At 43.2% G+C, this 24,726-nt stretch overlaps 2 protein-coding genes across 4 annotated transcripts in view; one reads left to right on the top strand and one right to left on the bottom strand.

Moving 5' to 3' along the window:
- Positions 1-24,726, bottom strand: part of rpl34 (ribosomal protein L34) — a 750,063-nt gene that overhangs the window by 124,411 nt on the left and 600,926 nt on the right. The gene's annotated exons all lie outside the window — the stretch shown is intronic.
- LOC108892729 (ATP-dependent RNA helicase DHX15) lies at positions 274-24,137 on the top strand. 3 transcript variants are annotated; one of them, XM_018690448.2, is made up of 14 exons: positions 274-537; positions 2,424-2,748; positions 3,540-3,733; positions 4,202-4,361; positions 5,695-5,913; positions 9,334-9,501; positions 14,863-14,949; positions 15,331-15,480; positions 15,778-15,886; positions 19,298-19,489; positions 20,606-20,728; positions 20,816-21,006; positions 21,930-22,099; positions 23,493-24,137. In XM_018690448.2, the coding sequence occupies exons 1-14, from the start codon at positions 530-532 to the stop codon at positions 23,608-23,610; spliced, it is 2,214 nt and encodes a 737-aa protein (XP_018545964.1). In that variant the 5' UTR covers positions 274-529; the 3' UTR covers positions 23,611-24,137. The 3 variants fall into 3 exon arrangements, with proteins under 3 accessions (XP_018545964.1, XP_018545956.1, XP_050932166.1); XM_018690440.2 differs by lacking the exon at positions 274-537 and adding an exon at positions 548-712; XM_051076209.1 differs by lacking the exon at positions 274-537 and adding an exon at positions 1,341-1,527.

Genomic DNA, 24,726 nt, shown 5'->3' on the forward strand with positions numbered 1-24,726 from the left:
TCATGGTGTAGTATGTAGTAAACATACTGCAGTTTTCACTCCTTGGAGCTTCAAAGTAGCAAGTACTTTTTATTCCTAGCTCTGCTCTGTTAGATAGTCTATAGTTTTTCAAGGAGGAACACTAACATCTAACATTTTCAGGTTGGCCTAAGCTTGAGACAAAAACACAGACCTGCCTGTACTGCAGTGAAAGCAGCTTTGAACTGAAGGGGGCGAGGCACGGTGTGTGTGTGTGTGTGTGTGTGTGTGTGTGTGTGTGTGTGTGTGTGTGTGTGTAAGTGTAAGTGTGTATGTGTGTGTGTGTGTGGTTTGGCGGGCACATCATCATCCCGACCGAGAGGCAGCAGACCTCCTGCATCCTCCCCCGCATCCCTGAACCACTGCATTGTATCTGCAGGCACACCGCGACAGGCTTCCAAAGGCAACATCATGTGTAGGAGTCGGTAAAACCGGGACCTTTCCTCTGTAACGTACTCACCGGGTCTCACAGTAAATCGCGGCTTTCGAGTCAGTTTTGTCAAGGATAATAATGATGAGGTAAGAGCTTCCGGTCGCCATTTTCCCGGTGTTTAACGGTTTTGGGAGAATCTGCATGGAATAATTAGTGGCTAAAGCCGCTGTTTTTTACTGATACCGGCGGCAGGATGTCAAAGCGACACCGTTTAGACTTAGGTGACGATTACTCGTCGAGTAGAAAGAGGTCCTCTGATGGGTATGTAGCGTTAGTGTTATCTAAAAGCGTCTCGCTGTTGCGGTGTCTGTGAAGAGTGCTGCAGCCTGTTTGTTGTTGTCCCGTTGCTAACCAGCCGCGCTAACGTTAACTCTTAACAAGTTAAACCTGTAACCTTGCGCCGACTAATGAGAGGATAACCAGTTAGCACAGGGCTGCTGGTGGGCGAAAGAGGCTAGTGTAGCTAACTTAGCAAAACACCGGCCTGGTCGAGTCTGCACGTGGCTACATGCTAACCTGTGCTAGGTTTAGCACAGTGTCTAAGCTATCTTACATTTCATGACACAAAGTCAATATGTCAGTATGGACTCTTGGTTGTTATGGCATGTGGCGTTTATAGAATATAAGTACATAGGAATATAGGGGAAAGGTGCTGTGAGGTCGCACTCAGGACCCCGCGCTGGGCTGACGTTAGCCGCGTAGCGTAAATGAGATGCCCAGCCAGATGACTGTAGGATCCCTTATCTTATACTCCCTCCCCAGTGCCAGTCGACTGTTATTGTTAAGGCAGGCGCACTTAAGAATCATTACATGATTTCTCTGTGTTCACATGTGTCTCTGTAAGGCTTGACAGGTTTGTAGAAGTTGGAGGAACCTGGGTTGAGCTGCTCCGACTTGTGTTTTGTCAAATGACATCGAGAGTACAGGCTCAGGGTCACTGCTCTGGATTTTACATCTCTTTGACCTTTTGGGAAGCAGAAACGAGAAAAATAACTTTCTCATGGTATAAATAAACATATGATAGCATCATATCTGGATTGCAGACTGCAGATTCACCTCAGTCAAGGACATGAAAGGTAGAGAAGCATAAATCCAGACAAACTGTTGATGATGCACCTTAATCCTTAAGTACTCATGTTTGGCAGCTCACTTCTGCCACGCTGTATCTAGCCGTCCAGGACACACATGGGCAAAACTGAATAATAGTTAGTTGTAAAATATTAATAAGTAATAGAGCTGTGAGCTGTGTAATGGAGCAGATCTTTGCTTGATAAAAAAAGGTGGTTTTTCAAAGTTGTTAGAACTCGCTAGTTAATGTGCACTGCTGGATCAAGCCATGATTTATTGCTAGACAAGTTTTGTGTCACTGCTGCCACAAAAATGAGACACACACCTTCCTATGTACACACACATACACACACACACCATCTTTTACGTTTTGTCAGTGTGCAGCCAGCTTCACTGCAGTAGTTGGCTGTAAATGCCTACCTCTAGGGCATCTTAAAGTCAGCACTGTGCACAGCTTTTTCTAGCTAGTGAAGGGATATAAGTGGTTCATATTTTCATCTGAAGCCATTAAATACATTTTCCTGGAATAGGAGGAAAAATAGCTGTGGATTGTGGACAATTAGTTTATCCATGACCTTTGCATGCTTCACTTGATTAGACTGTGCCTCTTGCCACTGTGAATAAGAATGTGCTGTAACCTTTTCATGTGATTTTAAAGTTAAGGACTTGACATGGGTTAATATTTGTGCACCGTCGGTTCCATGTTGTGGCTTTTATGTTTGGTTTAATCTCCTGTTGTGTTTCCACTGGACCGTTTCTAGGCCAGAATTGTTAGATCTGGCAAGTGCATGCATCCATATTACAGCCAGTTGGAGTTCTGTGGTGTGTCTGTGGTGAGTGAAATTGGTTAGTTTGTGTGGCAGAGCTTCATCTAATCTTAACCTCACGCGTCTTCCTCTCACAGGCGTGACCACGACAGGGACAGAGACCGCGATGAACGGTCGAAGGACAGGGACCGGGATCGAGACCGCGACAGAGACAGGGACGTGAGGTCATCTGGGGCGCCCAACAACCCAGCTGTGTGCAGCGGAGGCTTCCTGAAGCAAACCCCCCTACAGCAGCAAATCAACCCCTTCACCAACCTGCCCCACACGCCACGCTACTATGAGATCCTCAAGAAGAGGCTGCAGCTACCTGTCTGGGAGTACAGAGAGAGCTTCACCGACATCCTGATGCGGAACCAGTCTTTTGTGCTGGTGGGAGAGACGGGCTCTGGAAAGACCACACAGGTAGAAAGGCAGAAGGTTTAGCAGTACCAGCATGTAAAAATACACTATTACTGTGACTTGACTGAAATGTGTCAAATAAAATCAAAATTTGAAATTCACAGATAAAATTGGTATAATAATACCATTAAAAACAGGGTGCAATGAACAGCTGATGCATTTTAAACAGTTTCTCTCTAGAGTTGATGCACAGTATGTGGTAGAGATTAGATTTATCTAAATTTTTTGAGAGAGCTGGGTTGTCTGTTTTTAGAATTTGCAAGAGAGAAGATTAGAGTAAATCACTGGTTGAGCCTTGGACTCCTCCTGAGGGGAATATAAACTATCTACCAAACATTTTTTAAGTGAAATGGTGTAATCGTGTCAGTGCTTTCTGCCTGGATGATGCTAGAAAATGTGTGTATGCTACACATTCATAATGAAGTTTAGAACTCTGCAGACATTTGGCCAATGTTTACAGTGTGGTCACCTCTGCATATACATACAGAACACACTAACGTTTAAATCAAGCTTAAATCAGGTTGTATACAAGCATCAATTGAAATGACATTTGTAATACAATTAAGTGTGCAGCCCCTTTCAGTATTCCACCAAGATTTGAGTCATTTCTAGAGGGTAGTCATCCAAACCTCAAGAAAGGAAGTAAGGTTCTCTACGGTCAGGCCTCTCTCAGAAAGCTGCTTCTGTTTTGAAGCTCAAAGCAAGAGCATACCTTCAGTGAACTGTTGACAGGTATGATTCTCATCAACTGCCTTGGATTCATCTCTGAACCCGACTTGTCGGCTGTCTCCCAGATCCCTCAGTGGTGTGTGGACATGGTGCGGTCGACGCCAGGACCAAAGAGAGCAGTGGCCTGCACCCAGCCCAGGAGGGTGGCGGCTATGAGCGTCGCTCAGAGGGTAGCTGACGAGATGGATGTCATGCTCGGCCAAGAGGTGGGCTACTCCATCAGGTTTGAGGACTGCAGCTCCGCCAAGACCGTACTCAAGTAAGAAAATCCAGATTTATCCCAGCAGCTTCATGTGAAAAGCATACAGCTGTATCAAAAGAAGTGGATAATAGCAGACGCCTATGAGCTTAACAAAAGCCTTGTACGAGTTATAATCTTGAATTAATTCAATAAACTTAAAGGTGGTTCTAAATAAGACATAGAATATAATAACCAATGTTTATGCAGTGTTACTTTCCCAAGTGCAACAAACTGTAACGTTTTTCAGTTTTAGATGTACATGATTAATAAATTGTCTGATTCCTGACTTGCATCTTTTTCTCACTGGCCCAGTGCTTGGATGGGTAGTGAAGTGTAATGTTTTTGCCCATAGCACTTGGAAAGGGGAAATGTCTCTTTGGGAGGAGGGAGCTTTGCTCATTGCTTTAATTTTAAGCAGGATTTTATTCATATAGTGAAATTGTACACAATGATAAAGCCTCTATGTGTAACTGTCTCACCTCGCAGGTACATGACAGATGGAATGCTGCTGCGGGAGGCTATGAATGATCCCCTGCTGGAGCGCTACGGCGTCATCATCCTGGACGAGGCCCACGAACGCACATTAGCTACAGACATCCTCATGGGGGTCCTCAAGGAGGTGGTCCGCCAGAGGCCTGACCTCAAGGTAAAAAACAGTTTTTAGAATATTTCTATAATCTAATATTTCATGGCCTGAGTTTCAGGATTTGGTAGCAGTTGTGCTGCATTAACTATAAATTCCTAAATCTTAATGTGACTATTATCCACCACATTTACATTTTATTCTGGGAAATCAAGTCTACCTCAGGTTTATTTTGTCCTATCTCAAGACTTGGCGTCGAGAGTATTCTTGACAGTAGTCTGATTTGTTCCCATAAATATGCCCCACTTAAAGCTTACAAAACACTGTTAAAGCTCTAAATATTACATCCCCCTTAGATAAATTCACTGACATCCAGTGTTTATGTCCCTCTTTTGTCACTCCTCCCTTTTGTCACATTTTTCCTGACAGTGCCCCCCCCCCCATGTCTGACAGCTGTGTCTCTGTTGAGGAAAGAGAAATGTTGCTGTTAGGCTCAGAAATGCACATCTATTCTGCACCGCAGCACCAGCGGAGATTGCTCCCAGAGTCTGGGCCACATTTTAAACCAATCAACCAGGGGGGAGAACAGCAACGTGCTGGCGTGGACGGTAGCGTACAGGCAGGCAGAAGTTTTATAGGCAGTGTGTGCCAGACATAATTCTCATAAAGCAGATGGATAATGACTAGTTGTTTGTCAGTGTGGAATCAAAGGTTAGATTGTTGTTCGCAGACTGTTAAATGAGGTCTAGGTTATTGGGAATGATCATCCACCCACACCCCTCTATCTCCTTCATCCCCATCCCCTACCAAATTTGAAAGTTTAATTTGCCTTGATTAAGAGCAATTATGATGTCTCACAGAGCGTAAAGCGAAATGCAGAGATGCTGGCCCCTGAAAATGTTTGAGATTGAAAATGGGAGACGTGTTTCCCATCAGAATCCTAATGCGCTCTATCTAATGGCTCTGGAGAGAACATTGTGTACCCAACACCGGGAACAAGGACTGTCATATCTCTGTGTAGGTCAGTGACTCGGAGTACAATGCCAAGTTCTACACTATAGACGCCATCTTGGGTTTGTGCCAGCGCGCTCACCCTACATTCTAATTCAGAGTATCATCCATCCTGTATAACTTTTTGCACTCTTCATCTGTCCTGTATTTGGTTGCACTGCTATCCACTTAGCCTGTGTCCTCATCTCCAATCATCATCAAACCATATCCAGTGTTAACTCATTCTTCACTTGAGTGCTCACTCCCATAATCACCACAGTCATTTACACTCTGCTGTCTTTACTTTTTTTCTTTATTGTTTCTTTCACCTCTTTTCCAAAGACATTGTCCCTTACAAACTTCTCACACTTCTCTCTCTCCCCCCTGCGTCCTTGTCTCTGTCTAGGTCATTGTCATGAGCGCCACACTCGACGCCGGTAAGTTCCAGGTGTACTTTGACAGTTGCCCACTGCTAACCATTCCCGGACGCACGCACCCCGTGGAGATTTTCTACACGCCAGAACCGGAGCGGGACTACCTGGAGGCAGCCATCCGGACCGTGATCCAGATTCACATGTGTGAGGAGGATGAAGGGGATGTTCTGCTCTTCCTCACTGGTCAAGAGGTACGAGTCCATAGGTTTTTAATGATATTTTTTCCGAGGAATGACTTGTTTTGTTCTTTCAAAGCCAGGTTTATGAAATGGTTACGGTTATTTTTTCTATTAATCTTATAGACTTTAACATGTCAGAAGACTGTTTCCAGCAGAATTTTTTTTTGAGTCCAATGCTGAGAAAATTAATTAAGCACAAATACCAAGGTTGGTGATTAATATTAAACATAAGCAATTATCAAAATAATCGGCAGTTATTGCTATGCTATCAACCAATCCTTTCAGCACTAGATGCATGTTTTAACTGTATACATCTCCAAAGTTAAGAATGTGCAGATTAAACTAATTGCATAGATGAGTTACCCACATACATAGTGTCTCTGCACAGGAAATTATTAATCCTCAGACTGATAGATGTTAATGCATGTGACTGTGCCTGTTCGGGGAAACCACCGGGATTTGCACAGCGAAGGAAAAAAAAAAAATCTTACGAGGAGTGACCCAGATTCTGCCCTTCCCACGAATCTCTGAAATTAAGTCATTTATTATTTTTTTTCCTCCCTCCTCTCCCTGCAAATGTTGTCCACTGATGTGTAATGGAGGGCAGGGTTCATGCCCAAAATGATGAATTTGGTCACAGCTGGGTGGATGGACACACACACACACACACACACACACACACACACACACACACACACACAGAAAAAGCACCAACAAATGTTTCAATCTCCTCATCACTGGGCAAGAGAAGCCTGTCAGAGTCACCAGTGCCTGTGCTAGTATGATTACTTTCTCTCACTGCTCTGACACAATGCTTTTGGAAAAGGTGATAACTTGTGTTTGAAGAGTAGCATGTAACTTGCGTGAATATAACACAAATTGCTCTGGAGATGTGGGACTTTATTTTCGTTTTTCCTCTTTTGTTACATAATATCAATTTTAGGTCTACACGGGGTGTCATGTAGTTGTGTCTTTGTGACTTCCCCAATCACATCTTGTTGACGGCATGTTTATTAGCAGCAATTATTTGTCACTCACCAGCAGCTTGACTGTTGGAGTACACCTACGTCAGTTTTCATTTGTCAAAGCATGATCAATATGCAGCTTGTTGTGAAGGAGATGAAGTCATTGGAGAGCATGGGGTTTGAAGTGGTCTCCTTTGAGGGCTGGTAATTGATTTTAGATTTAGTGGTATCCCAGCTGCTCAGGCAGCCAGAAACACTGATAGTCACTCCTGTGAATGTGTAGAAAAATGTAGGATATTTGCAGCAGGCAATGTGTGTGATTTTTTTATTTTTTTTGCAGTTAGATGTAATTTGTTGATTTATATTCCACTGCCCCCCCTCTAACTGTGTCAGGCTAAGGCATTAGTGAGAGCACTCCCACCGCGAGTTCATTATCACCCCATCCTAATTGGGTTAAAGAAGTTAATGTGTGGTAGGTCTGGCAGAGATGGGTGTTCAAAGGGTGCTGCAGCACGCCCCTCAAGCGCTTCTTAACCTCTTCAGTCTCCCAGCAACTTTGATGTAGACTAATGATTGGGAGGCAGATCCATGGCAAAGCCATACACTCTTTTTATCTGACTGTTTAATTTATAACAGACGAAAGCAAAACGCACAGTACTCGGCTCTTTCTTGCACAGTTTTTCTGTGAGATATTTCGCTTCCACAAACAAATAGAACTGAAGCACCAACTCCAAACAAGAAAGTCGAAACATCACAGCTGTTGAGCAAAGATAAGTCCTAATATTTAAGCTTACCCCTCAGCAGCTAACATCAAAACATGGGGATTGGCAGGGGGGTTGTTTGCTAGTCAAGAGGAGTTCCTAAATGTGTCGGTTATTAGCTTGGCTGTAGATTGTTGCTTCTGGGGTCACAGGAAGAGCTGGTGGGCAGGTTCCCAACACTGGCCAAGTGCCCCTATGTTTGTGTACACATGCACACACGCACACACACTCTCACACGCACGCACACTCTGTCTTCATGTCCCTAAGGGACAGACAGCCAGCTTGCTTCTAGCGCTTTGGCAAAGAGGTCCATTTTTTTTCTCCATGGCAGCTGCTGCATCCAGAGGCTTGATAGGCTATTAATACCCAGGATAATTTTACCAATCCATTCAGATTTACCGTTTTCCACTTGTCAGTGTGTTGATTAAGAGGCACATGGCCATCAGCAGGGTTTGACTTAATGCAATGAACAGGGGGACAAACAGGGCTAATAACACACTCTCAGCTCAGAGGGAAAACAGGAAACATCACTGTGGTGTTTTCTCATGTCAAGGCAAGTGTTGCTGGCTTCACACAGTGGTACAAATGAAGTCAGTTTCAGCCATGCTTTAACTTAATTAAGCAGTGTAACACTTTTAGAAAAGGAAACAACAATGTCTGAGAAGTTTTGTAGGCTGTTGTGTTTGCAGACAAAATAACAAGAGGCATGCATAAATAGCTGTGATGCTCTTTATCTGTCCACAACCACCAGGAAAATAATTTTGGAAAGTCGAGAGCCTGTTCATCAGTGCCTTCATTGTGACACCTTTTAAGAGTTGCTGCATTGCTCCCATGGGCCTGCAGGTGGTGCAACAGTATAGGCTGTAATATGACAAATATAGTAACTACTGCTTGATGAGGATTAAATGATTGTCGTTAGGAAAACAATGAAAACGGCTCTTAACAGCGGAAGTTGATTAGAAATGAAAAGCTGTTACATGTTGTTCTGGGCCATACTGAAAGTATGATTATTAAAAATGTATGTATGTTGTGGTAGGTAAAATAAAACAAGTTTTCCTATGTTAGTGAGGCAGTTGTGCCTGTGGAATATGTGGGCGTATTTAGTAGATTTAATAATGTATTCCAATAGGCCCTTTGAGAATAGGCCCCAGCCTCGTGCTCACTATCATGCCTTCTTATTCCTGGTGCTACTCAGGTCCTCTGTCTGTCTGCCAGCCCACCGGCTCTAGAACGTTCAGCTTCACTAAACTGATCTGCCATGATTTGCCGCTGGTTATGCATCAGTGCTGCAGTCTCATCTCACATTCCCCTCTACAATACTGCACTGTGGAATAATGAACCCTGTTTGAGTCTGTCTGGCTCTGTGTGTGTGTGTGTGCGTGTGCGTGTGTGCGTGTGTGCGTGTGCCTTCCGAGCATGCGCGTCCATGTTTTCCGTGATTGCTGCATTTGACAACAGAGCCACAGGGAGCTCAGCAAAGCATACTGCAGTCCAGGTTTAATTTCCTCCGTCAGATGGAGCGATAGTTAGAACAAATGTACTGTAGCAGGGAACCACGGTTTCCCCCGGCCGCCTCCCCTCACCCTTCCCCTATCATCCAGATTCACCGCCATTGTTTATCCAGGTGTTGTCGAGAACCTGTTTGATTTCGCTGTTTGCATACGCAAGTGACGCCCTGGATTAATTGTCGCGCTTCTATCTTTTAGGAAATTGACGAAGCCTGCAAGCGAATCAAGAGAGAGGTTGACGACCTGGGGCCTGAAGTCGGTGATATCAAAATCATCCCATTGTACTCCACACTGCCTCCACAGCAGCAGCAGAGGATCTTCGAGCCACCCCCACCCAATAAACCAAATGGTGCCATTGGAAGGAAGGTATAACTGCCTTGTTGCTATAAAAACACTCAGAGGGGGAGGTTGAGGCTGGGAGTTTGAAGGAGAGGGTAAGCGAAAGAGAAATTGAGTGGGGTTGATGTAGAAAGGACAGATGGGGAATAAGGTGGGTAAAGGAAGAGAGCTGGAAGGTAGGGACTGAAACTTTTTTCCCTTTCTCAGCTTTAGTGCAGAACTGACTCACACAACATATGCTGCTTTTGTCAGCATGCGATTCTCTGCTCTAAATTATAACTGGGGTATTACTCACGCCCTCCAAGCCTGAGGAAAGTACTGCATTCTCAGTCATTTTTATCTTTCCACTACATTTGCACTGGCCCTGCTGCTGCTCAGAGAGGAGGCCTAAGTCACCTTTCACTGATTTGTGAAAGGTGACATGAGCTTACCAAAAACAGGACATTTCTCGTCACGCACAGCAGGATTTTCTTCAACCACTTAATCTCAGAGGAGCGGGTGATTCTCTTATTGATACAGGCACAAGACAATTCCTCTCTTGTGTGTGGCCGTTTCTATTCAGATGGGCTCATCACCAGAGTAGCAGCACCACCTGTGCTGCCACACTGTTGGCCAGGGATCTGACAGAATATCAGAATATCATCACTGCCAGTGAATGAGCAAACATTCACCCTCAGCATCTGATAGGGGACGGTGTTGATGAATGACTCATTGCTACAACCCCTCTAATTGAGGCAGATCAGGCTGACATATGAGCAGTGAAAATATTTATGGGCTGTCAAAGTTAAACAAATTGCGATACTTTAAAACGCTCAATTCAACCTGGATTTTGGTGAACACGATGTGAATAAATGTGGAATAACTTAAAATTTTAAAATGTTTTATTTGACCATGTGAAGCAGGGAGCAAGTTTGTTATCAGGTTTACATTTCCTACAAAGTTGATAGTAGTCCCAACTCCACATCCAATCTTGATTTTATTGTTTTATCTCTTCAGGCTTTCTATTTGAGTCATGTTTTTGCGTGCTGTGTAAGTTTAAGAGGCTTAGTACTTTGATTACCCTGTGTTGGATAAGATCTTTTTCCAAAGTTCAAATGTCATTCCCACTGCTCTGTTGTCAAAATGAACCCAGCGATTACGCTCCGACCTCTGAACTGTCAACCCAACAGCCACTTACAGCTTCAGAGCAGCACGACCGATTCCTTGTTTTCCCTAACATCAATTTGTCAGGTGCTTGTCGAATCGGCCGAGGTCGCATCTAAAGTTGCCGTGCTCGAAGTTAATGTGCTTCTCCTCCATATCTGACTGGGCGACTCATCAAGTGAAAAATGCAGAGATGTCATCCAAGCCAGCCCAAGAGGAAGTAGTGAAAAAGAATTAATGTTGGCCACGTCTGCAGCTACGCATGCTAACGACTGCATTAGGCACCCCTCAATTAACATAAAGCACTAGCTCGCCATCGCTCTATTTCTCCAGGAAAGCCACCGATCTTCCATTTTTGAACAGTTTAATCATTTAGAGCCGAGGCAGCAATTGACTAATTACAAACAAAGACTATAATCTCACTTTGCTTCCCAGCGTCTCAAAGATTGTCTCTAACAAATGTGCTGTGATGAGTGTTGGGGTTTGTTTTTAGCATTGTCACGTTTGGAATATTTGCTCAAATGTCACTCGTGATTCCACCACATATCCATTTCAATGAGCTCTGGATGTGGGTGTGTCAACGCAGTTTAAGGCACGTTCTCCTTTCCCCCCAGTCGGAGGAGGGCCTTATTTGTCAACAAGGCTGTGTCTCCCAGCAGGGAATGTGAAAGATGGCCCATGTTAGCCATAGTACTTGCTCTCCTGCAGGTAATAACCCAGAAATAACATGCAGAGATGATGCTCTAATGATATTACTGATGAAGAAGCCAGGATTATCCAGTGCAGCAACAGACTGGAAGGAGCCAGCCTGCGTTCAGTGTAATGGCCCTAGCCTGGATAATCCTTCAGAATCAATGCAGTCAATGAGGCCACCCATATGATCATGAAATGTGAGAGGGTGTCATGTGTGGCATCTGCTGGAGCACTGACCTAACCTCACCTATTCCATTTTTTGTCCAGACTTTGAAGCATTCCATGCCTTTCATTCCTTGCTGGGACTTTGGCATATATTGTCTGTCATGAGACACTGTCTGATAGCCTTTTCTGTCTTTGTTCAGCCAGCCACTTTATTTTCAGGCTGCCACAGTGTGGCTAATTGCTTTCACAATGATGTGACTCCTCTATACCTATATAGCGCTTTTCCACTGCAGGAGCTTAACAACCTGTTACCTGGGGCTTCCCACTGAACTTTTAGGAACCTTGTGAGTCTTTGGTACTAGCTTCCTTCTTTCATTTTCACAGTATTTTACAACCTGGGACATTGTTGATATTATGCAGTTAAAAAGATGAAAGCATGATGTCCATGTCACTCTGCTTCATGCACTGTAATCCTTTATTTTTATAATATAGGACTATTTTCCTGCACTTTTTGTCCGTTTGTTGTGTCTCCATCTCTGCCTGATGCTGAGAAAACATTTGGAACAACCTTTAATTTCATTCTCTGCTCACTCCAGCTCACTTCCTGTGGCCTCCTAAAGAGTTCTGCATTGTTCTTTTTTTAAGTGTTGGTTGTCCTTTTGATACATATGCAGTGGTAAAATGATGTGTGTTGTAAACATTTTTGCTCAGCACAATCGACAACACCGTGGGAAACCCCTGAAAGTACCTGGAACTTTGATTTATTGTTATTAGAAATGTATTTTGAGGAATGTGTCCACAAAGCGAGAGTGGAAAATAAGGAAAACTCACATTTGTCACGTCACGTCAGTCTGATTTAGGCTGCCATTCATCCAAACACTGCACAAATAACAACCCATCTATTTGCCAGATACTACAGTCTGATCAGTTTCATATGGATAATGGGCGCTTACTGCCTTCTCTTCATTCATTTTGCCTGAATACTAAGGGTCTTTTGACAGGTGAATTACCCGAGGTCAAGGGCTGAATGAGGGGGAAGGGGAGGCCCTCCCTGGCATTAATAACTAAACAGTCAGGCATTCTCAGGCTGGAGAGAAATCCTTGCTTAAAAGGTGGGATTTAAAAGTCTCTAAGGCTCACAGCTTGAAGAAAGCTGAAGAGGCACAGCTACAAAGGAAGTGTGTCAAGTGTGCAAAATTGGTTCTGTGGACCTGTATCAGCAAAGACTACAGAGAACTGTACGGTTTTGCGCTTGGCATTTTATCATAAAGACTACCAAGAAAGCAGACAGCTACCACCAAATGACTGCTTAGATCAGCCTACAGCTTGTTCCTGCCTTGCTAGATGTTGAGCAAGTGAGCAAGGAAACGAGTTTAAAGGGTGGAGAGGCGTTTTTCCAAACACCCACTTCCATATTAAGCTGTGACACTGGAGTGGCAGTTGCCAGTAGAGTGGGCTATGACCTGGCTGCCACACTCTGAAGTGCTATGATGAATCTAAAGGATTTCTCTGTCCAGTCGGCTCCCACTGTTATATAAGGAGAATTCACCCCAGCGGCGGTCAAGGTTCGCATGAGAGCAGCTGCAAATCTGTCTCCCACTCCTCCCCTCTTGCCTCCTCCCCCAGTTTGTGTATATGCTGACAGCGAGAGACCCATAGGGTAATGTGACTCATTTGATTTTTTTTTTTCTTGCGCCAATTCAGCTGTCATTTCTCATAGACAGCCTTGCTATAGGGGATAATTGTAATAGAAAAAGATCTGAGACTGGGAGATGGTGCAGGCTCACAGTTTCCCCACTTGTCTTGTTTTCAGAAACCAAGCAGCTTCTCGTTTCACTTGTTTTTCCTAACTTCTCCTCCTTGGAGTATTTCTCTATACAAAGACCGTTAAATCAACTCCAGCAGCACCCTGGCAAAAGAGCGACTCCATAAACCACATGTATTGCCACCACCTTTGCATTCCTCAGATATCAGATGATCAGACCTGCATTAGGATGTGTTAGTTTCCTAATGTCATTTCCTTATGCCCGCAACAGTGAACATACAGTGGAAATGTCACTTAATCCCATGACTTCATTTTGAAATCTAGATGGACTGACATTATTAGGTGGACTGAAGCTGGACTTTCTAATAAATCTTGTGCTATAAGCAGCTGTGGCATAGCTACAGAGACGTGCGCATATCTGCTGTAGTTTTGCTGTAGGCTGTGCTATAGCCAACATGTCAGGGCTACGGCAGCCATAGAGATACGAGATGGAGACAGCTGGTCAGCTTCTTGTAGTCTTGTCACATTAGTTTTTATCTGGACTGAATGTGCAGTTTTCATGTTGTAATATTTCAGTACGACATGCTGGAAGAAATCTCAGAAGCTCCTACATGGATAATAGCAGGTCTACCATGGAAACACTGTAAGACTTTTCTGGTGGTCCACTTTCAAAATCTTTCAAACTAAAGTTAATGCAAGGTCTTGCAGCACTGTTTGTCTCTGGCGGTGTCTGAAGCACAGCTTTGACGGAGCCAGCTTTGCGTAGCACACAGCAAGAGCCAATCAGCGACAATGAGCTGTGCACAGTTGGCGTGTCTGCAGACAGCAGCGTTCCAAATTTCGAGACATGTGCTGGGTTCACATGAGAGATCTACGGCAGCCACGATTTTGTTTGGGGGTGGGATGGGGGGGTGCTTGGATGACAGCGGCAACCATTGTTGAGCTCTCAATGTGTTAAAAAGCAGGCCACCTAAGAGGAACCATTACATCAACTATTTTCTGTTATTTTTTGAAAAACTCTGGAAAGTGCTTTCCAAGACCAAGAGAGGGAAGCTGACTTCTCAACAAAAGCAGCAACATGCTGAGGACAGTCAGACAGAAACTCCAACCTCTCACACACAAAGGCCAGATGTAATGCATTTGGATGGGACACTGAGCACCTAGCCAGCTCTCTCAACAAATATGTTGAAAGCACATTGAACTTGATTGCAGAAACTGTTGCAGTACTCCCCTGTTGGGTTATATTAGACAGCGTGTATACAGAGCACTACAGAGATATCTCTACAAGCTTCTTCAGTCAACTCGCTCACATCAGGGAATATTTTTCATGTTAAAGCAAAGCTGATGTCTACACTTGTTTGTGCCTTTTCTTCCTCATGCCTAGGAATTACTATGAGTTCTTATTTCCATATTTCTGCACTTTGTTTTCTGCTATTTCACTATAAGAAATGGAGTAATCTCTGACATGCCCAAGTTGTTGAGTTGTCTTTATTTTCAGATGCTTTCATGCTTTAATGGATTTGATAACTGATGACCATGCATACCAGAGTCTGAGGTCTTGTCAGTCCCTCCAAACCACCAAGGTAGATCATTTCTTAACCCGCTTGTTCTCATTTCCACAGGTCGTCGTGTCAACAAACATCGCAGAGACATCCCTGACCATTGATGGCGTGGTGTTTGTAATTGATCCAGGATTTGCCAAGCAAAAGGTTAGCTCCCTCCCTTCTCCTCACCCCCCCCCATCTTCTCCCACTACTCCTTATCTTCCGCGATCATCTGCGTCTGTTGCCTGAGAATCCCCAGATAAACACAGCAGCGCACACCTGACAGCAGCAAAGATGGAAAAGCCAGTTATTTATTCCTCTGACATTTCACCAGCCTGGAGCCAAGTCATACACATGGCGCATAAAGAGATTATAAATGCACTGTAGTGGATTGTGTATATGTGTTATTTTTAGTTAGCTGCTTGGATATATAGTAAATTGTGGGTGCTGGTATGTGTCTAACAACTTTTTTTTTTTTTTTTTACCACTATCCCTCAAAAAAAAAATCCACCTGAAATGTGATTTGTCTTTTTCTTTCCCTATCAGGTGTATAACCCACGTATTCGAGTGGAATCCCTGTTGGTGACGGCCATCAGCAAGGCCTCAGCTCAGCAAAGAGCGGGTCGTGCTGGACGAACGCGCCCAGGAAAGTGTTTCCGCCTTTACACAGAAAAAGCTTACAAGACAGAAATGCAGGTAAGAACCAAGGCGGTTTGAACCACACCTTCCCCGTCCTTCCTCATAACTTGTACAAATGACACAGCCACCTTGTGACAAATGAACCCGCAAACGCCCAGTCCTCCACTTTAACAGGGTAATTCTTTCACGTCACACTGAGTGGCAAAAGGAATTTTTTTTAAACAGCCCTTCAGACGCCCTAGACTCCTAGTCTCTGTTCACATTGACATATGAGCGACACACGAGATAATAAGCAGCCTGACTAATACATTTTGAATGGTCTTGAGATTCTCATGTACCTCTTAACTGGCACAGGATAACACGTATCCAGAGATCCTGAGGTCTAACCTGGGCTCTGTGGTGCTGCAGCTGAAGAAGCTGGGTATTGACGACCTGGTGCACTTTGACTTCATGGATCCACCAGGTTAGTATGAAAAAAACAAAAGATTTTTTTATAGGTCAAAAGAGCATCTCTGTAATGTATGTTCAGAATTCTCTATGTTGGCTTGTCTAGCATTCAGTTCCCTTGCGGTATGCAATTCAGTGTTATCTACCCGAGCTGTGTGCAGCTTGAAATCAGATTGTAGTTGCAATTATTATTGACAGACTAATGTATGGAATTAGTTTGACTGGACTGTAAACAGATACACCAGTTGCTCCTCTGTTGTATTTCTGACAGTGTAGCTGCTTAATAAGTGTTTTCTGTTATTTTAAACCACTCTTGTTGTTACTAACAGTGTCCAAGGCTGTCACCAAACCAACCGTGATTTAAATCTTAAGGATTATAACGTTAATATCGAATAATATTGAGATCTTGATCCTGGGTGCCGTTTGAATCAATACAAATGCAGTAGCTATGAAATCTAGCAACATTTAGTTTTAACTGGTTGTTCTTATGTGCAGTATCAAATCTGGGTTGGCTGTGTCACTTGGGAGCTTGGGAAAGACTACAAAGCAAAAATAAAGTGATCTTGGCAGATATCAAATACTGCAGAGTGGATGTTAAGATTTGCGGATAAGTGCTCTGGCAGACATGTCAGTAGCGTTTTGCAGTTTTTATGAGAAGTCGACTTTAAGTTGAGATTATTGCTGTTCAAAGTGAGGAAAGACAGTGATGTGTGGAGTTGGTATTCTGTCTGATCAGTCCATTTATGTTCTGACTGTCTCTGTTTGTATTTCTTAATTCTTGTACATCCGAATTAGCTGGATCTATTCCGAAAACAAAGACCTTGTCTCATCGAGGCGCCAAGTTCTCAGGAGAGTGTGTGTTCCCACATCTTCCCGAGGAGACCACCCCCTCCTTTCCCTATCCTTAACCTCACCCTTCCCCCCCTTTTCTCACCATAATATAGTTTTCATCTCACCTCTGAGATTAAACCCATCTCTCCCCGTCCACTGTGGCAAACGCCATTTTGAGAATGAAATTGGTTACATCAATAGCAGCGCTATCACCTTGGCTATTGCCTTCCCTTTATATTCCTCCAGTGAAACGTGACTGACCTCCACCACCACCCCCACATTTCTCACAAAACGTAAGGGTAAGCGTCAACATATGGGATTGGCCTTGTCTGCTCGGTGTAACTGGGAACAGTGGGGTGAAGGGAAAGGGGAGGATTACCTTTTATTTATTTGATCCACTCAAGGCAGAAGGTTTCTCCTAACTAGCTCCGGAGCACACCGGGAGCTGGAGGTAGTTGGGTGTAACGAATGATGTCTGCTTTGAGTCTGTGAGAGTTCCTGGACAGGCGCTTCATAATATCTAGTTACAGTGGATCAATTGTGATACGCTGCGTCAAAGGCCCACCTGAGAGTAAACGGACAGGTCAAAGAAGCATCTCTGGAGAGTCAAGACAAAGGATGAAACAGTAGCATTACGTGAGTTCATTTCTTGGCATGTTTCAAATCCTTATTGGGTGGATCGGAGGACGTTCTTTGTAATTTAATCAGTCACTCTCATTTGAGGCTGCAGTGTTTATTGTGGTAATGCTTTGCCAACATATGTTTTGTATTGTTGTTTCTCGATGTGTAAATTTCAAGTCATCTGAATTAAAGTCAAGATATTACCTCCCTGATGATCAACCCCAAATGCCAGTGGCTTTTTCCATTTCAGCTCGTCCGTAATCTTAATGGATCCTTGATTTTCCTTTTACTGTGAAACCCTCAAATATCTGCTTTATTTTTCTCTTTGCCCACCTCGCTCCTCGCTCACTAAACACAGGAGCGACCGCGTGAGCCGGCCAACCAAATGGAAAATCCAAAAGAAATCAGTAGCGATTTACACAAGGACTTGGCTGGGTGGGATTCATTTGCCTGGTGACATTTCCAAAGAAGTACCTTTCAAAGCCAATGTGGTTTAATGTACCTTTAGCCTTTCGTCTCATTGATTTGGCCCTTGGTTAATATATCGGATTCTAGTGTGTTGAGGCAGTCAATACTTACTTTCTGATGAGCCGCATTGTGTAGATTGAATTTCCACACTGGTTCATCATGCTAGCAGAACTTGGAAATCAGATTTTCACCTTTTGTTCAGCCCCATATAATGCATTGGTGTGGTAAGTAATGTGGCCAGCACTCACTTTACGTATAAAAAAAAAAAGTAGCTTTGATGCCCCAAATCAATATTTGTTAATCATAAAAAAAAATGCCTCCCTGCTGTTTGAAATTGAATTTTTTTAGGAGCACTTGAGAGAAATGAAAGTGAACGAGCACCGCAGCCAGTGCTTGAAGCTAATTTTCAGTTAACATGCAACTGGTCATTAGGCTTCAGTTCTTGGGAGCCAAAGGTCAATAATTGCATCTGGAGGGAAAATCTTTTAACCAAACGGTGGAAGCCTTTTGTGTTGAAGCATTAAGTAGAAAGTTCTCCTGTAATTGCATTAGTTGTTTAGGATTGCTTGAGCGGAGGATGAAAAATGAGCCCTGCCATGATTACTTCTCCGCTAAGTTGCTGTCTAGCGTAGCTCTGGCCATCACACACTGAGAGCCTTCTCATTTTGATTCACCTCATGCTTCCTGCCACAAAACCCGCAAACAGCCTCCCTTTGTTTGAGTGTCTTTGTCTTTTTCTTAACTCGCATTTGTCTTCTATTAAAGGTCCAAGTACAGCAGGTGATGGAACTCTATTGTTTTCTCAGCCTTTTTTTTGTCTTGGGCTCCCTCTTTTTTCAAATACTCTGTCAAATGTGGTTTGTCAGGTTGCAGATCTTCTCCACCACTGAGCCAACAAGCAAGTTTATATCTTAGCCAATAACCACTGATCCACATGGCACAGAATCACATTTTAGCTTATGTTCCCTGGCTAAAAAGAAATCAGTTGCTGTTATTACATGATTTTTAAATGACTGACCAGCCCAAATTAACACAAATCTCTTGATCTAATATTTAATTCTAGACAAATGTATTATTTAGTTTGATTGTGAAGCTGCACAAACCTAAATAGGGCTGCAACTGAGGATTATTTTTGGAAAATTGTAATATCCCAGACCCTAAGGTGACTTCTTCAAGGTGTTTTGTCTGTCCAGTAATTGAAAGTGTAAAGCTGAAATCAGAGACTGGTTGGTATTTTTTCTTGAAAAATGATTTGAAACAATTAATTGATCATCAAAATGGTTGCAGATTGATTTCTTGAGAGTTGACTAATCATTTCAGCTGTAATAGTAAACTAATTATTTTACTAAGTATTAATCAGTCCTGAGGGTTCAGATTTTTTCTTCTGGAGTGTTGATGTAATGAACGATTGACAGTTTTAGAAATTTCTCTCTCTGTCGTCTGTGTGTTTCGCCCATGGGCTTGGAGCATTTTTAATGGCCCGTCTCTACCATTCTGTCTCCTCCAGCCCCAGAGACCCTGATGCGAGCCCTGGAGTTGCTCAACTACCTGGCAGCTCTCAATGACGACGGCGACCTGACGGAACTGGGCTCCATGATGGCAGAGTTCCCCCTGGACCCCCAGCTGGCCAAGCTGGTCATCGCCAGCTGCGAATTCAACTGTTCGAATGAGGTCCTCTCCATCACTGCAATGTTGTCAGGTAATGCTCAGGGCTGGCCCGCTGTGTGGGTCAGAGCTGCTTCTCTTTCCATTTCCTGTGCTCACGGACCGTGCTTCAGAAATGACACAGAGCAGCTTCTTTATCCTTTAAGTCTCTGAAATGTGTTTGCATTCTTTGACTCCTCTTTTTATTTTAGATGTGTTGACAAGAGGATTTTAATGGGTCTAGTTAATTCATAGCAAAATTGTAGTTTGTTAAACATACTGTATGCCCTCATTAAAATATTTACATCTGACTTAATCTGTATGAACAATTCAGACCCTAGATGAAAAAAAAATCTACTTACAATAAGTGTCATGTGTTCTTACTGAACTTAACTACAAGGCAAGCAGGGGATAAAGTCAGTGGTGTCAGCTATTATTTGTGAAGAAGGGGAAAAATACACGTCTGGACAAAATGTATAGGTGTAGCTGGAGCAGCACCAGCATACTACAGCAGTAATTGCACTTCAGGCTTTCCAAAGCAGAATGCTGCTCATTGAGATGAATCTTGACGCCTTTGAAGGGAGTGCGAGGGTCTTTGAGAGTGGGGAAATGGATTTAAGTAGCTGTTTGGACGTGGTGTGCACTTAAAGCAGGTGTTTCAGGATGGCAGGTTTTTGCTGAGTTCATTAGAGTAAGCAGCAAAAGCACACCTGAGAACGGTGCCGCCACAGCAACCAACCATAAGGCTCAATAAACACAGCTTTCCACCCATTAAAGCTACAATCAAGCAGGTTTGACGTTAAGCAATTCAGACCAAGTTCGCAGAAGGGAGAGGGCAGAACCAGAGTCCTCTGGGTAAATTACACACCACTGTTTTTATTTTGCTTCAGTATCAGGTCTATATGACAGGATGCTTGTTTGGACTGGGTGTCACACGTTTGCTGTATCTTGTATACCCATACCGTAGCACATCAGGATGGAGAAACCCACCCCCCACCCCCCCTTTGACACCCCCCACCCCCTCCTTTTCCACCATAAACACTTCGCAATACAGTGTGGCCTGTGAAGTGCTCTGTGCCTCTCTTGAGCTGAGGCCTTGTTCCTCTCTGTGGGATTTGCTTAACTTATCCCTATGGGTGGCTGTGTTGGGGCCTATACCAACCTTGTTTAGTCCCACAGTGCTTCGTCCGACCCACGGAGGCTAAGAAGGTGGCCGACGAGTCCAAGATGCGCTTTGCCCACATCGACGGAGACCACCTGACTCTGCTCAACGTCTACCACGCCTTTAAGCAAAGTAAGCAGGGCCACTCGTACGCTCACTTTCCACTATTTAAGTTTCACTTTGTCTCGATGTGTCTAAATTGACCCTTTTCTCACACAGACCACGAGTCCACTCAGTGGTGCTATGACAACTTTGTCAACTACCGCTCGCTGATGTCAGCAGACAACGTGCGCCAGCAGTTGTCCAGGATCATGGACCGCTTCAGCCTGCCGAGACGGAGCACCGAGTTCAGCAGCAGAGACTACTACATCAACATCCGCCGAGCGCTGGTCACTGGCTTCTTCATGCAGGTTGGTCAGATGAGGCGGGATCCTTAGCGACGTTCTTTGCTCACGCATAGTATATTTGTAACATGTTGACTTAGATTAGTCTCCCTTTGCTTTGTTTTTAATGTCATTCATCATCAGACTTCCCTTTCATTTTTTTGTCTGTTATTTCAGCAAATGCTGTCTTTGTATTCAGCCCCTCTGCTGACCTGATGCTCATTGAAGTTCACCCTTGTTGAGTTTGAGCATTTGACAACTAAGTGTTTTTGTGCAAAACATTTGTTCTCACTGAAAATGCAGCAGAGTTGTTTATTGTAATGGATAACCGCCTTTAAAGCACACACACACACACACACATACACACAGCTGCTTTGTTTTAAACACATAACAAGAAATCAAGTCAATTTGTGCCTCGCTCAAGGAAACAAATGGCATTTTGCAAGAAGCCATTTTCAGGGCTACCTGAAACAAGCAACCTGACAAGTTGAATTATGGTGTTAATATTTAAATATTTGTCAACATTAACCTTTATCTCGGAGACAAATTTGCGGTTCATGTTCGAGCTTTCACAGCATTTGAGATCATGTCTTTGTTTGGAAAGGCCTTTATTGAGACTGATTGCCTTGGTTAATCACAACAGCCACTGCAGCTTTACCAAGAATCTGCATAGTATTGAATGACTCACAGCCTGATTACAAACAAGTTTGTTTTCTGTGTCAGGATGTTTTTTTTGTTTTTTTTTAAATGTGTTATTAATTTGCATAGAGTAAGATTGGTCAAAAATAGTTACAATAATTAAATTAAGCACCAACAAAGGCTGTGTTTGTGTGTGTTGTTTTTTTCTTTCTATCCTTGTGATCTAGAGTTCTGTGTGTGTGTGTGTGTGTGTTTTTTTTTTTTTTCTTTCCCCTGCCGATGACCCTCTTTTCTTCCCGTGCTGTTAACAGATCGCTCACCTGGAGCGCACCGGCCATTACCTGACGGTGAAGGACAACCAAGTCGTACAGCTGCACCCCTCCACTGTGCTGGACCACAAGCCTGAGTGGGTGCTCTACAACGAGTTTGTGCTCACCACCAAGAACTACATCCGCACGTGCACTGACATCAAACCAGAGTGGTAAGTTTCACTTGTAGCTAAATTTTAAATTAATCTGCTAAATGTGTAATACAAACAAGGCATTTGGTTATATGTTTACATGAGTGTTGCATTAAACACATTTTATTTTTTTATGTTTGAGTCATGGATAAAGTAAGTTAGTAAAGTATACTTATTTTTATATGGACACCTAGTTGTTTGTGTCAGTAAGGGATGGTGCAGTCTAATGTCAGCTATGTGTTGTCACATTATTATTGTGACTGACTCAGCTTGTGTGTGGGAGCTCATGTCAAACATCCTGGATTTCAGTAAACAAATCACATCCTGAGTATGGGTTAAGAAGAATTTTTTTTTTTTTCCCAGAGTAGCTTTAAAAAGATCAACTTTTCTTTTGAATTGCTCTCGTCTTTTTTTGGTTCCCACGAGTGCCCAAACTTTTGAAGACAACTATAGATGCCCTAATGAGCCACGTGCCCTGGCAGTGTATGACACACGTCAGCACCCACACCTGTTGTTGTCTATGTAAACCAGCACACCGGCAGCATCTTGACGCACATTAGTGTCAGAAAACGCCACAGTTGTATTTCGTAATGTCGACGTGCATCAGTGCTTCAGAGAAGCAGCAGTTTTATCACATTCATCCCTCGGGTCTGCACACTCTGGCTGCTGCACCCTGACTACTACCACTGTCACGTCCGGTGTGTGCTACTGATGAGATACTACAAGACACGGCCGGTGTGTTAAGTCTGCATTTTACCTTTATACTTGTAGTTTTATTTCAAGTGTGCTCGAGTACGGAGCCACGACAGTTAGGGCTGTAACTAAGGATTAGTGTCATAAAGTACTGATTATTTTCTCAATTAGTCTGTTAATGATTTGATGTTTGAAATGTCAGAAAATAGTGAAAAATGTCTTCCCAGAGGCCATGGAGATGTCTTCAGATGTTTTGTTTTGTTGGACCAGTTCTCCAAGACCAAGATCATTTTAGATTAAGAAAACTGGTAAATATTGATATTTCAGAGTCTGGAACCACAGAAGTCTTGACATTTTTGCCTTAAAAATTGACTGAAATGAATAACTGACCAACAAAATTATTGTCAGTCGCTTCTCCGTCAGTTGACAAATTGTTCCAGCTCTAAATATAACAAATCAAATCTTGACTGACCAGAGTCTAATAAAGATAAGAATCCAGCCTCACCACCGTGGGCTCGTATGCACAGCACACCCTCTGTGAAACTCTGACAATCCCACCTGTGTTGCTCTTCCTCCGTCTGTGACCTCGCACAATTACGCATCAAATTTGTTGCGGCTTCACTGGCAGTCACTGCGTGAATATGGAGGAACAGCGCTCTCTCCTACAAGTAAACACTGAAGACAATTTTTGTGACTAATGTTTACTTGCTTTCTTTCCTAGGTTGGTGAAAATTGCCCCGCAGTACTATGAGATGAGTAACTTCCCCCAGTGTGAAGCAAAGAGACAGTTGGAGCGTATCATTGCAAAACTCTCGTCCAAGGAATACACTCAGTATTAAGAAGGTTTGCATGCGCTGCAGCAGCATCCTCAGTATTTGTACAGTAAAATCTGAACTCATTTGAGCGGCCTATATTTTTTTTATGTCCACCAACAACCTCATTTTGAATTCTATTTTTGTCTCACCGTGTTTAATGTATTTTCATAATGATTAAATTTTGTCCAGCTGCCTCTTAGGGCCACCTTGTGTCATTGTTTTTGGAGCTGAGAGGGTAAAGCACTACTAGAAATGGACTGTGTGATTGATTTCCAGGAATTAGCCATTAACCATTTCTGTCTGAAGCATGATATTTTATGTAAAATTCAACATTCCTCAATAATAACAAATCCCACCCTGGGATTCTTGACTGGTGTTTTGCCTCTACAGCTAAAACAGCAATAGCCCATGAAGAGAAGCTTTTGATCAAATGTAATTTATACTGTATTTTGATGCAGGCATAATGTAATGCTCTCTTGTCATGGAGATGCTAAGAGGGGCACATCCCTGTCAACTGTTCAACTTAATAAAAATGACTTTGTAATAAAACATTTCTCTAGTGTCAGCATTAAAATAACACAATAGTCTGCATATAAACTTAACTGTTAACCCTCACACACACACACACGCACACTCACAACCCAGCAATCACGTTTTGACCTGCCAAATCCAGCTTGTTTCCTGGCTCTTCAGGGAAGTTAAATCTTCTTACTGGGATATTGATAGCTTCGGAAACAGTTGGAGTGAGGGGGAATGTTAATTACAAATGTTTCGGAACAAGATCAGTGTGAAATCCCTGCTGTGCTGGAGCCTGTTCTGGCTGTACCGCTTTGTGTCAGTGCCTCTCTAATGTGGAAGGTAAAGCTTTACAGTTGGGAGAAGCGTGGATTCTGAGCACAGCAGTGATCTGAGAAATATCTAGAGTAATCGTTAGTGACACAACTTGAATCTTTATTCATTTTTATGATAGTCAAACCACTTCTCTCTTACTTACAGCTCATACTTAAAATGTTGCATTCAGCAACAAACTTGTGAGAATTTCTTGGCAACAACAACAACAACAAAAAAAAGAGAAACTTTCTTGGGAAGCTTTCCCCTCTCATTCTGTGGGTCAACAGCTTAACAAGGCAAGCTGCCTGT

This window comes from Lates calcarifer, linkage group LG15, assembly GCF_001640805.2.
Source record: "Lates calcarifer isolate ASB-BC8 linkage group LG15, TLL_Latcal_v3, whole genome shotgun sequence".
NCBI classification, from domain to species: Eukaryota; Metazoa; Chordata; class Actinopteri; family Centropomidae; genus Lates; species Lates calcarifer.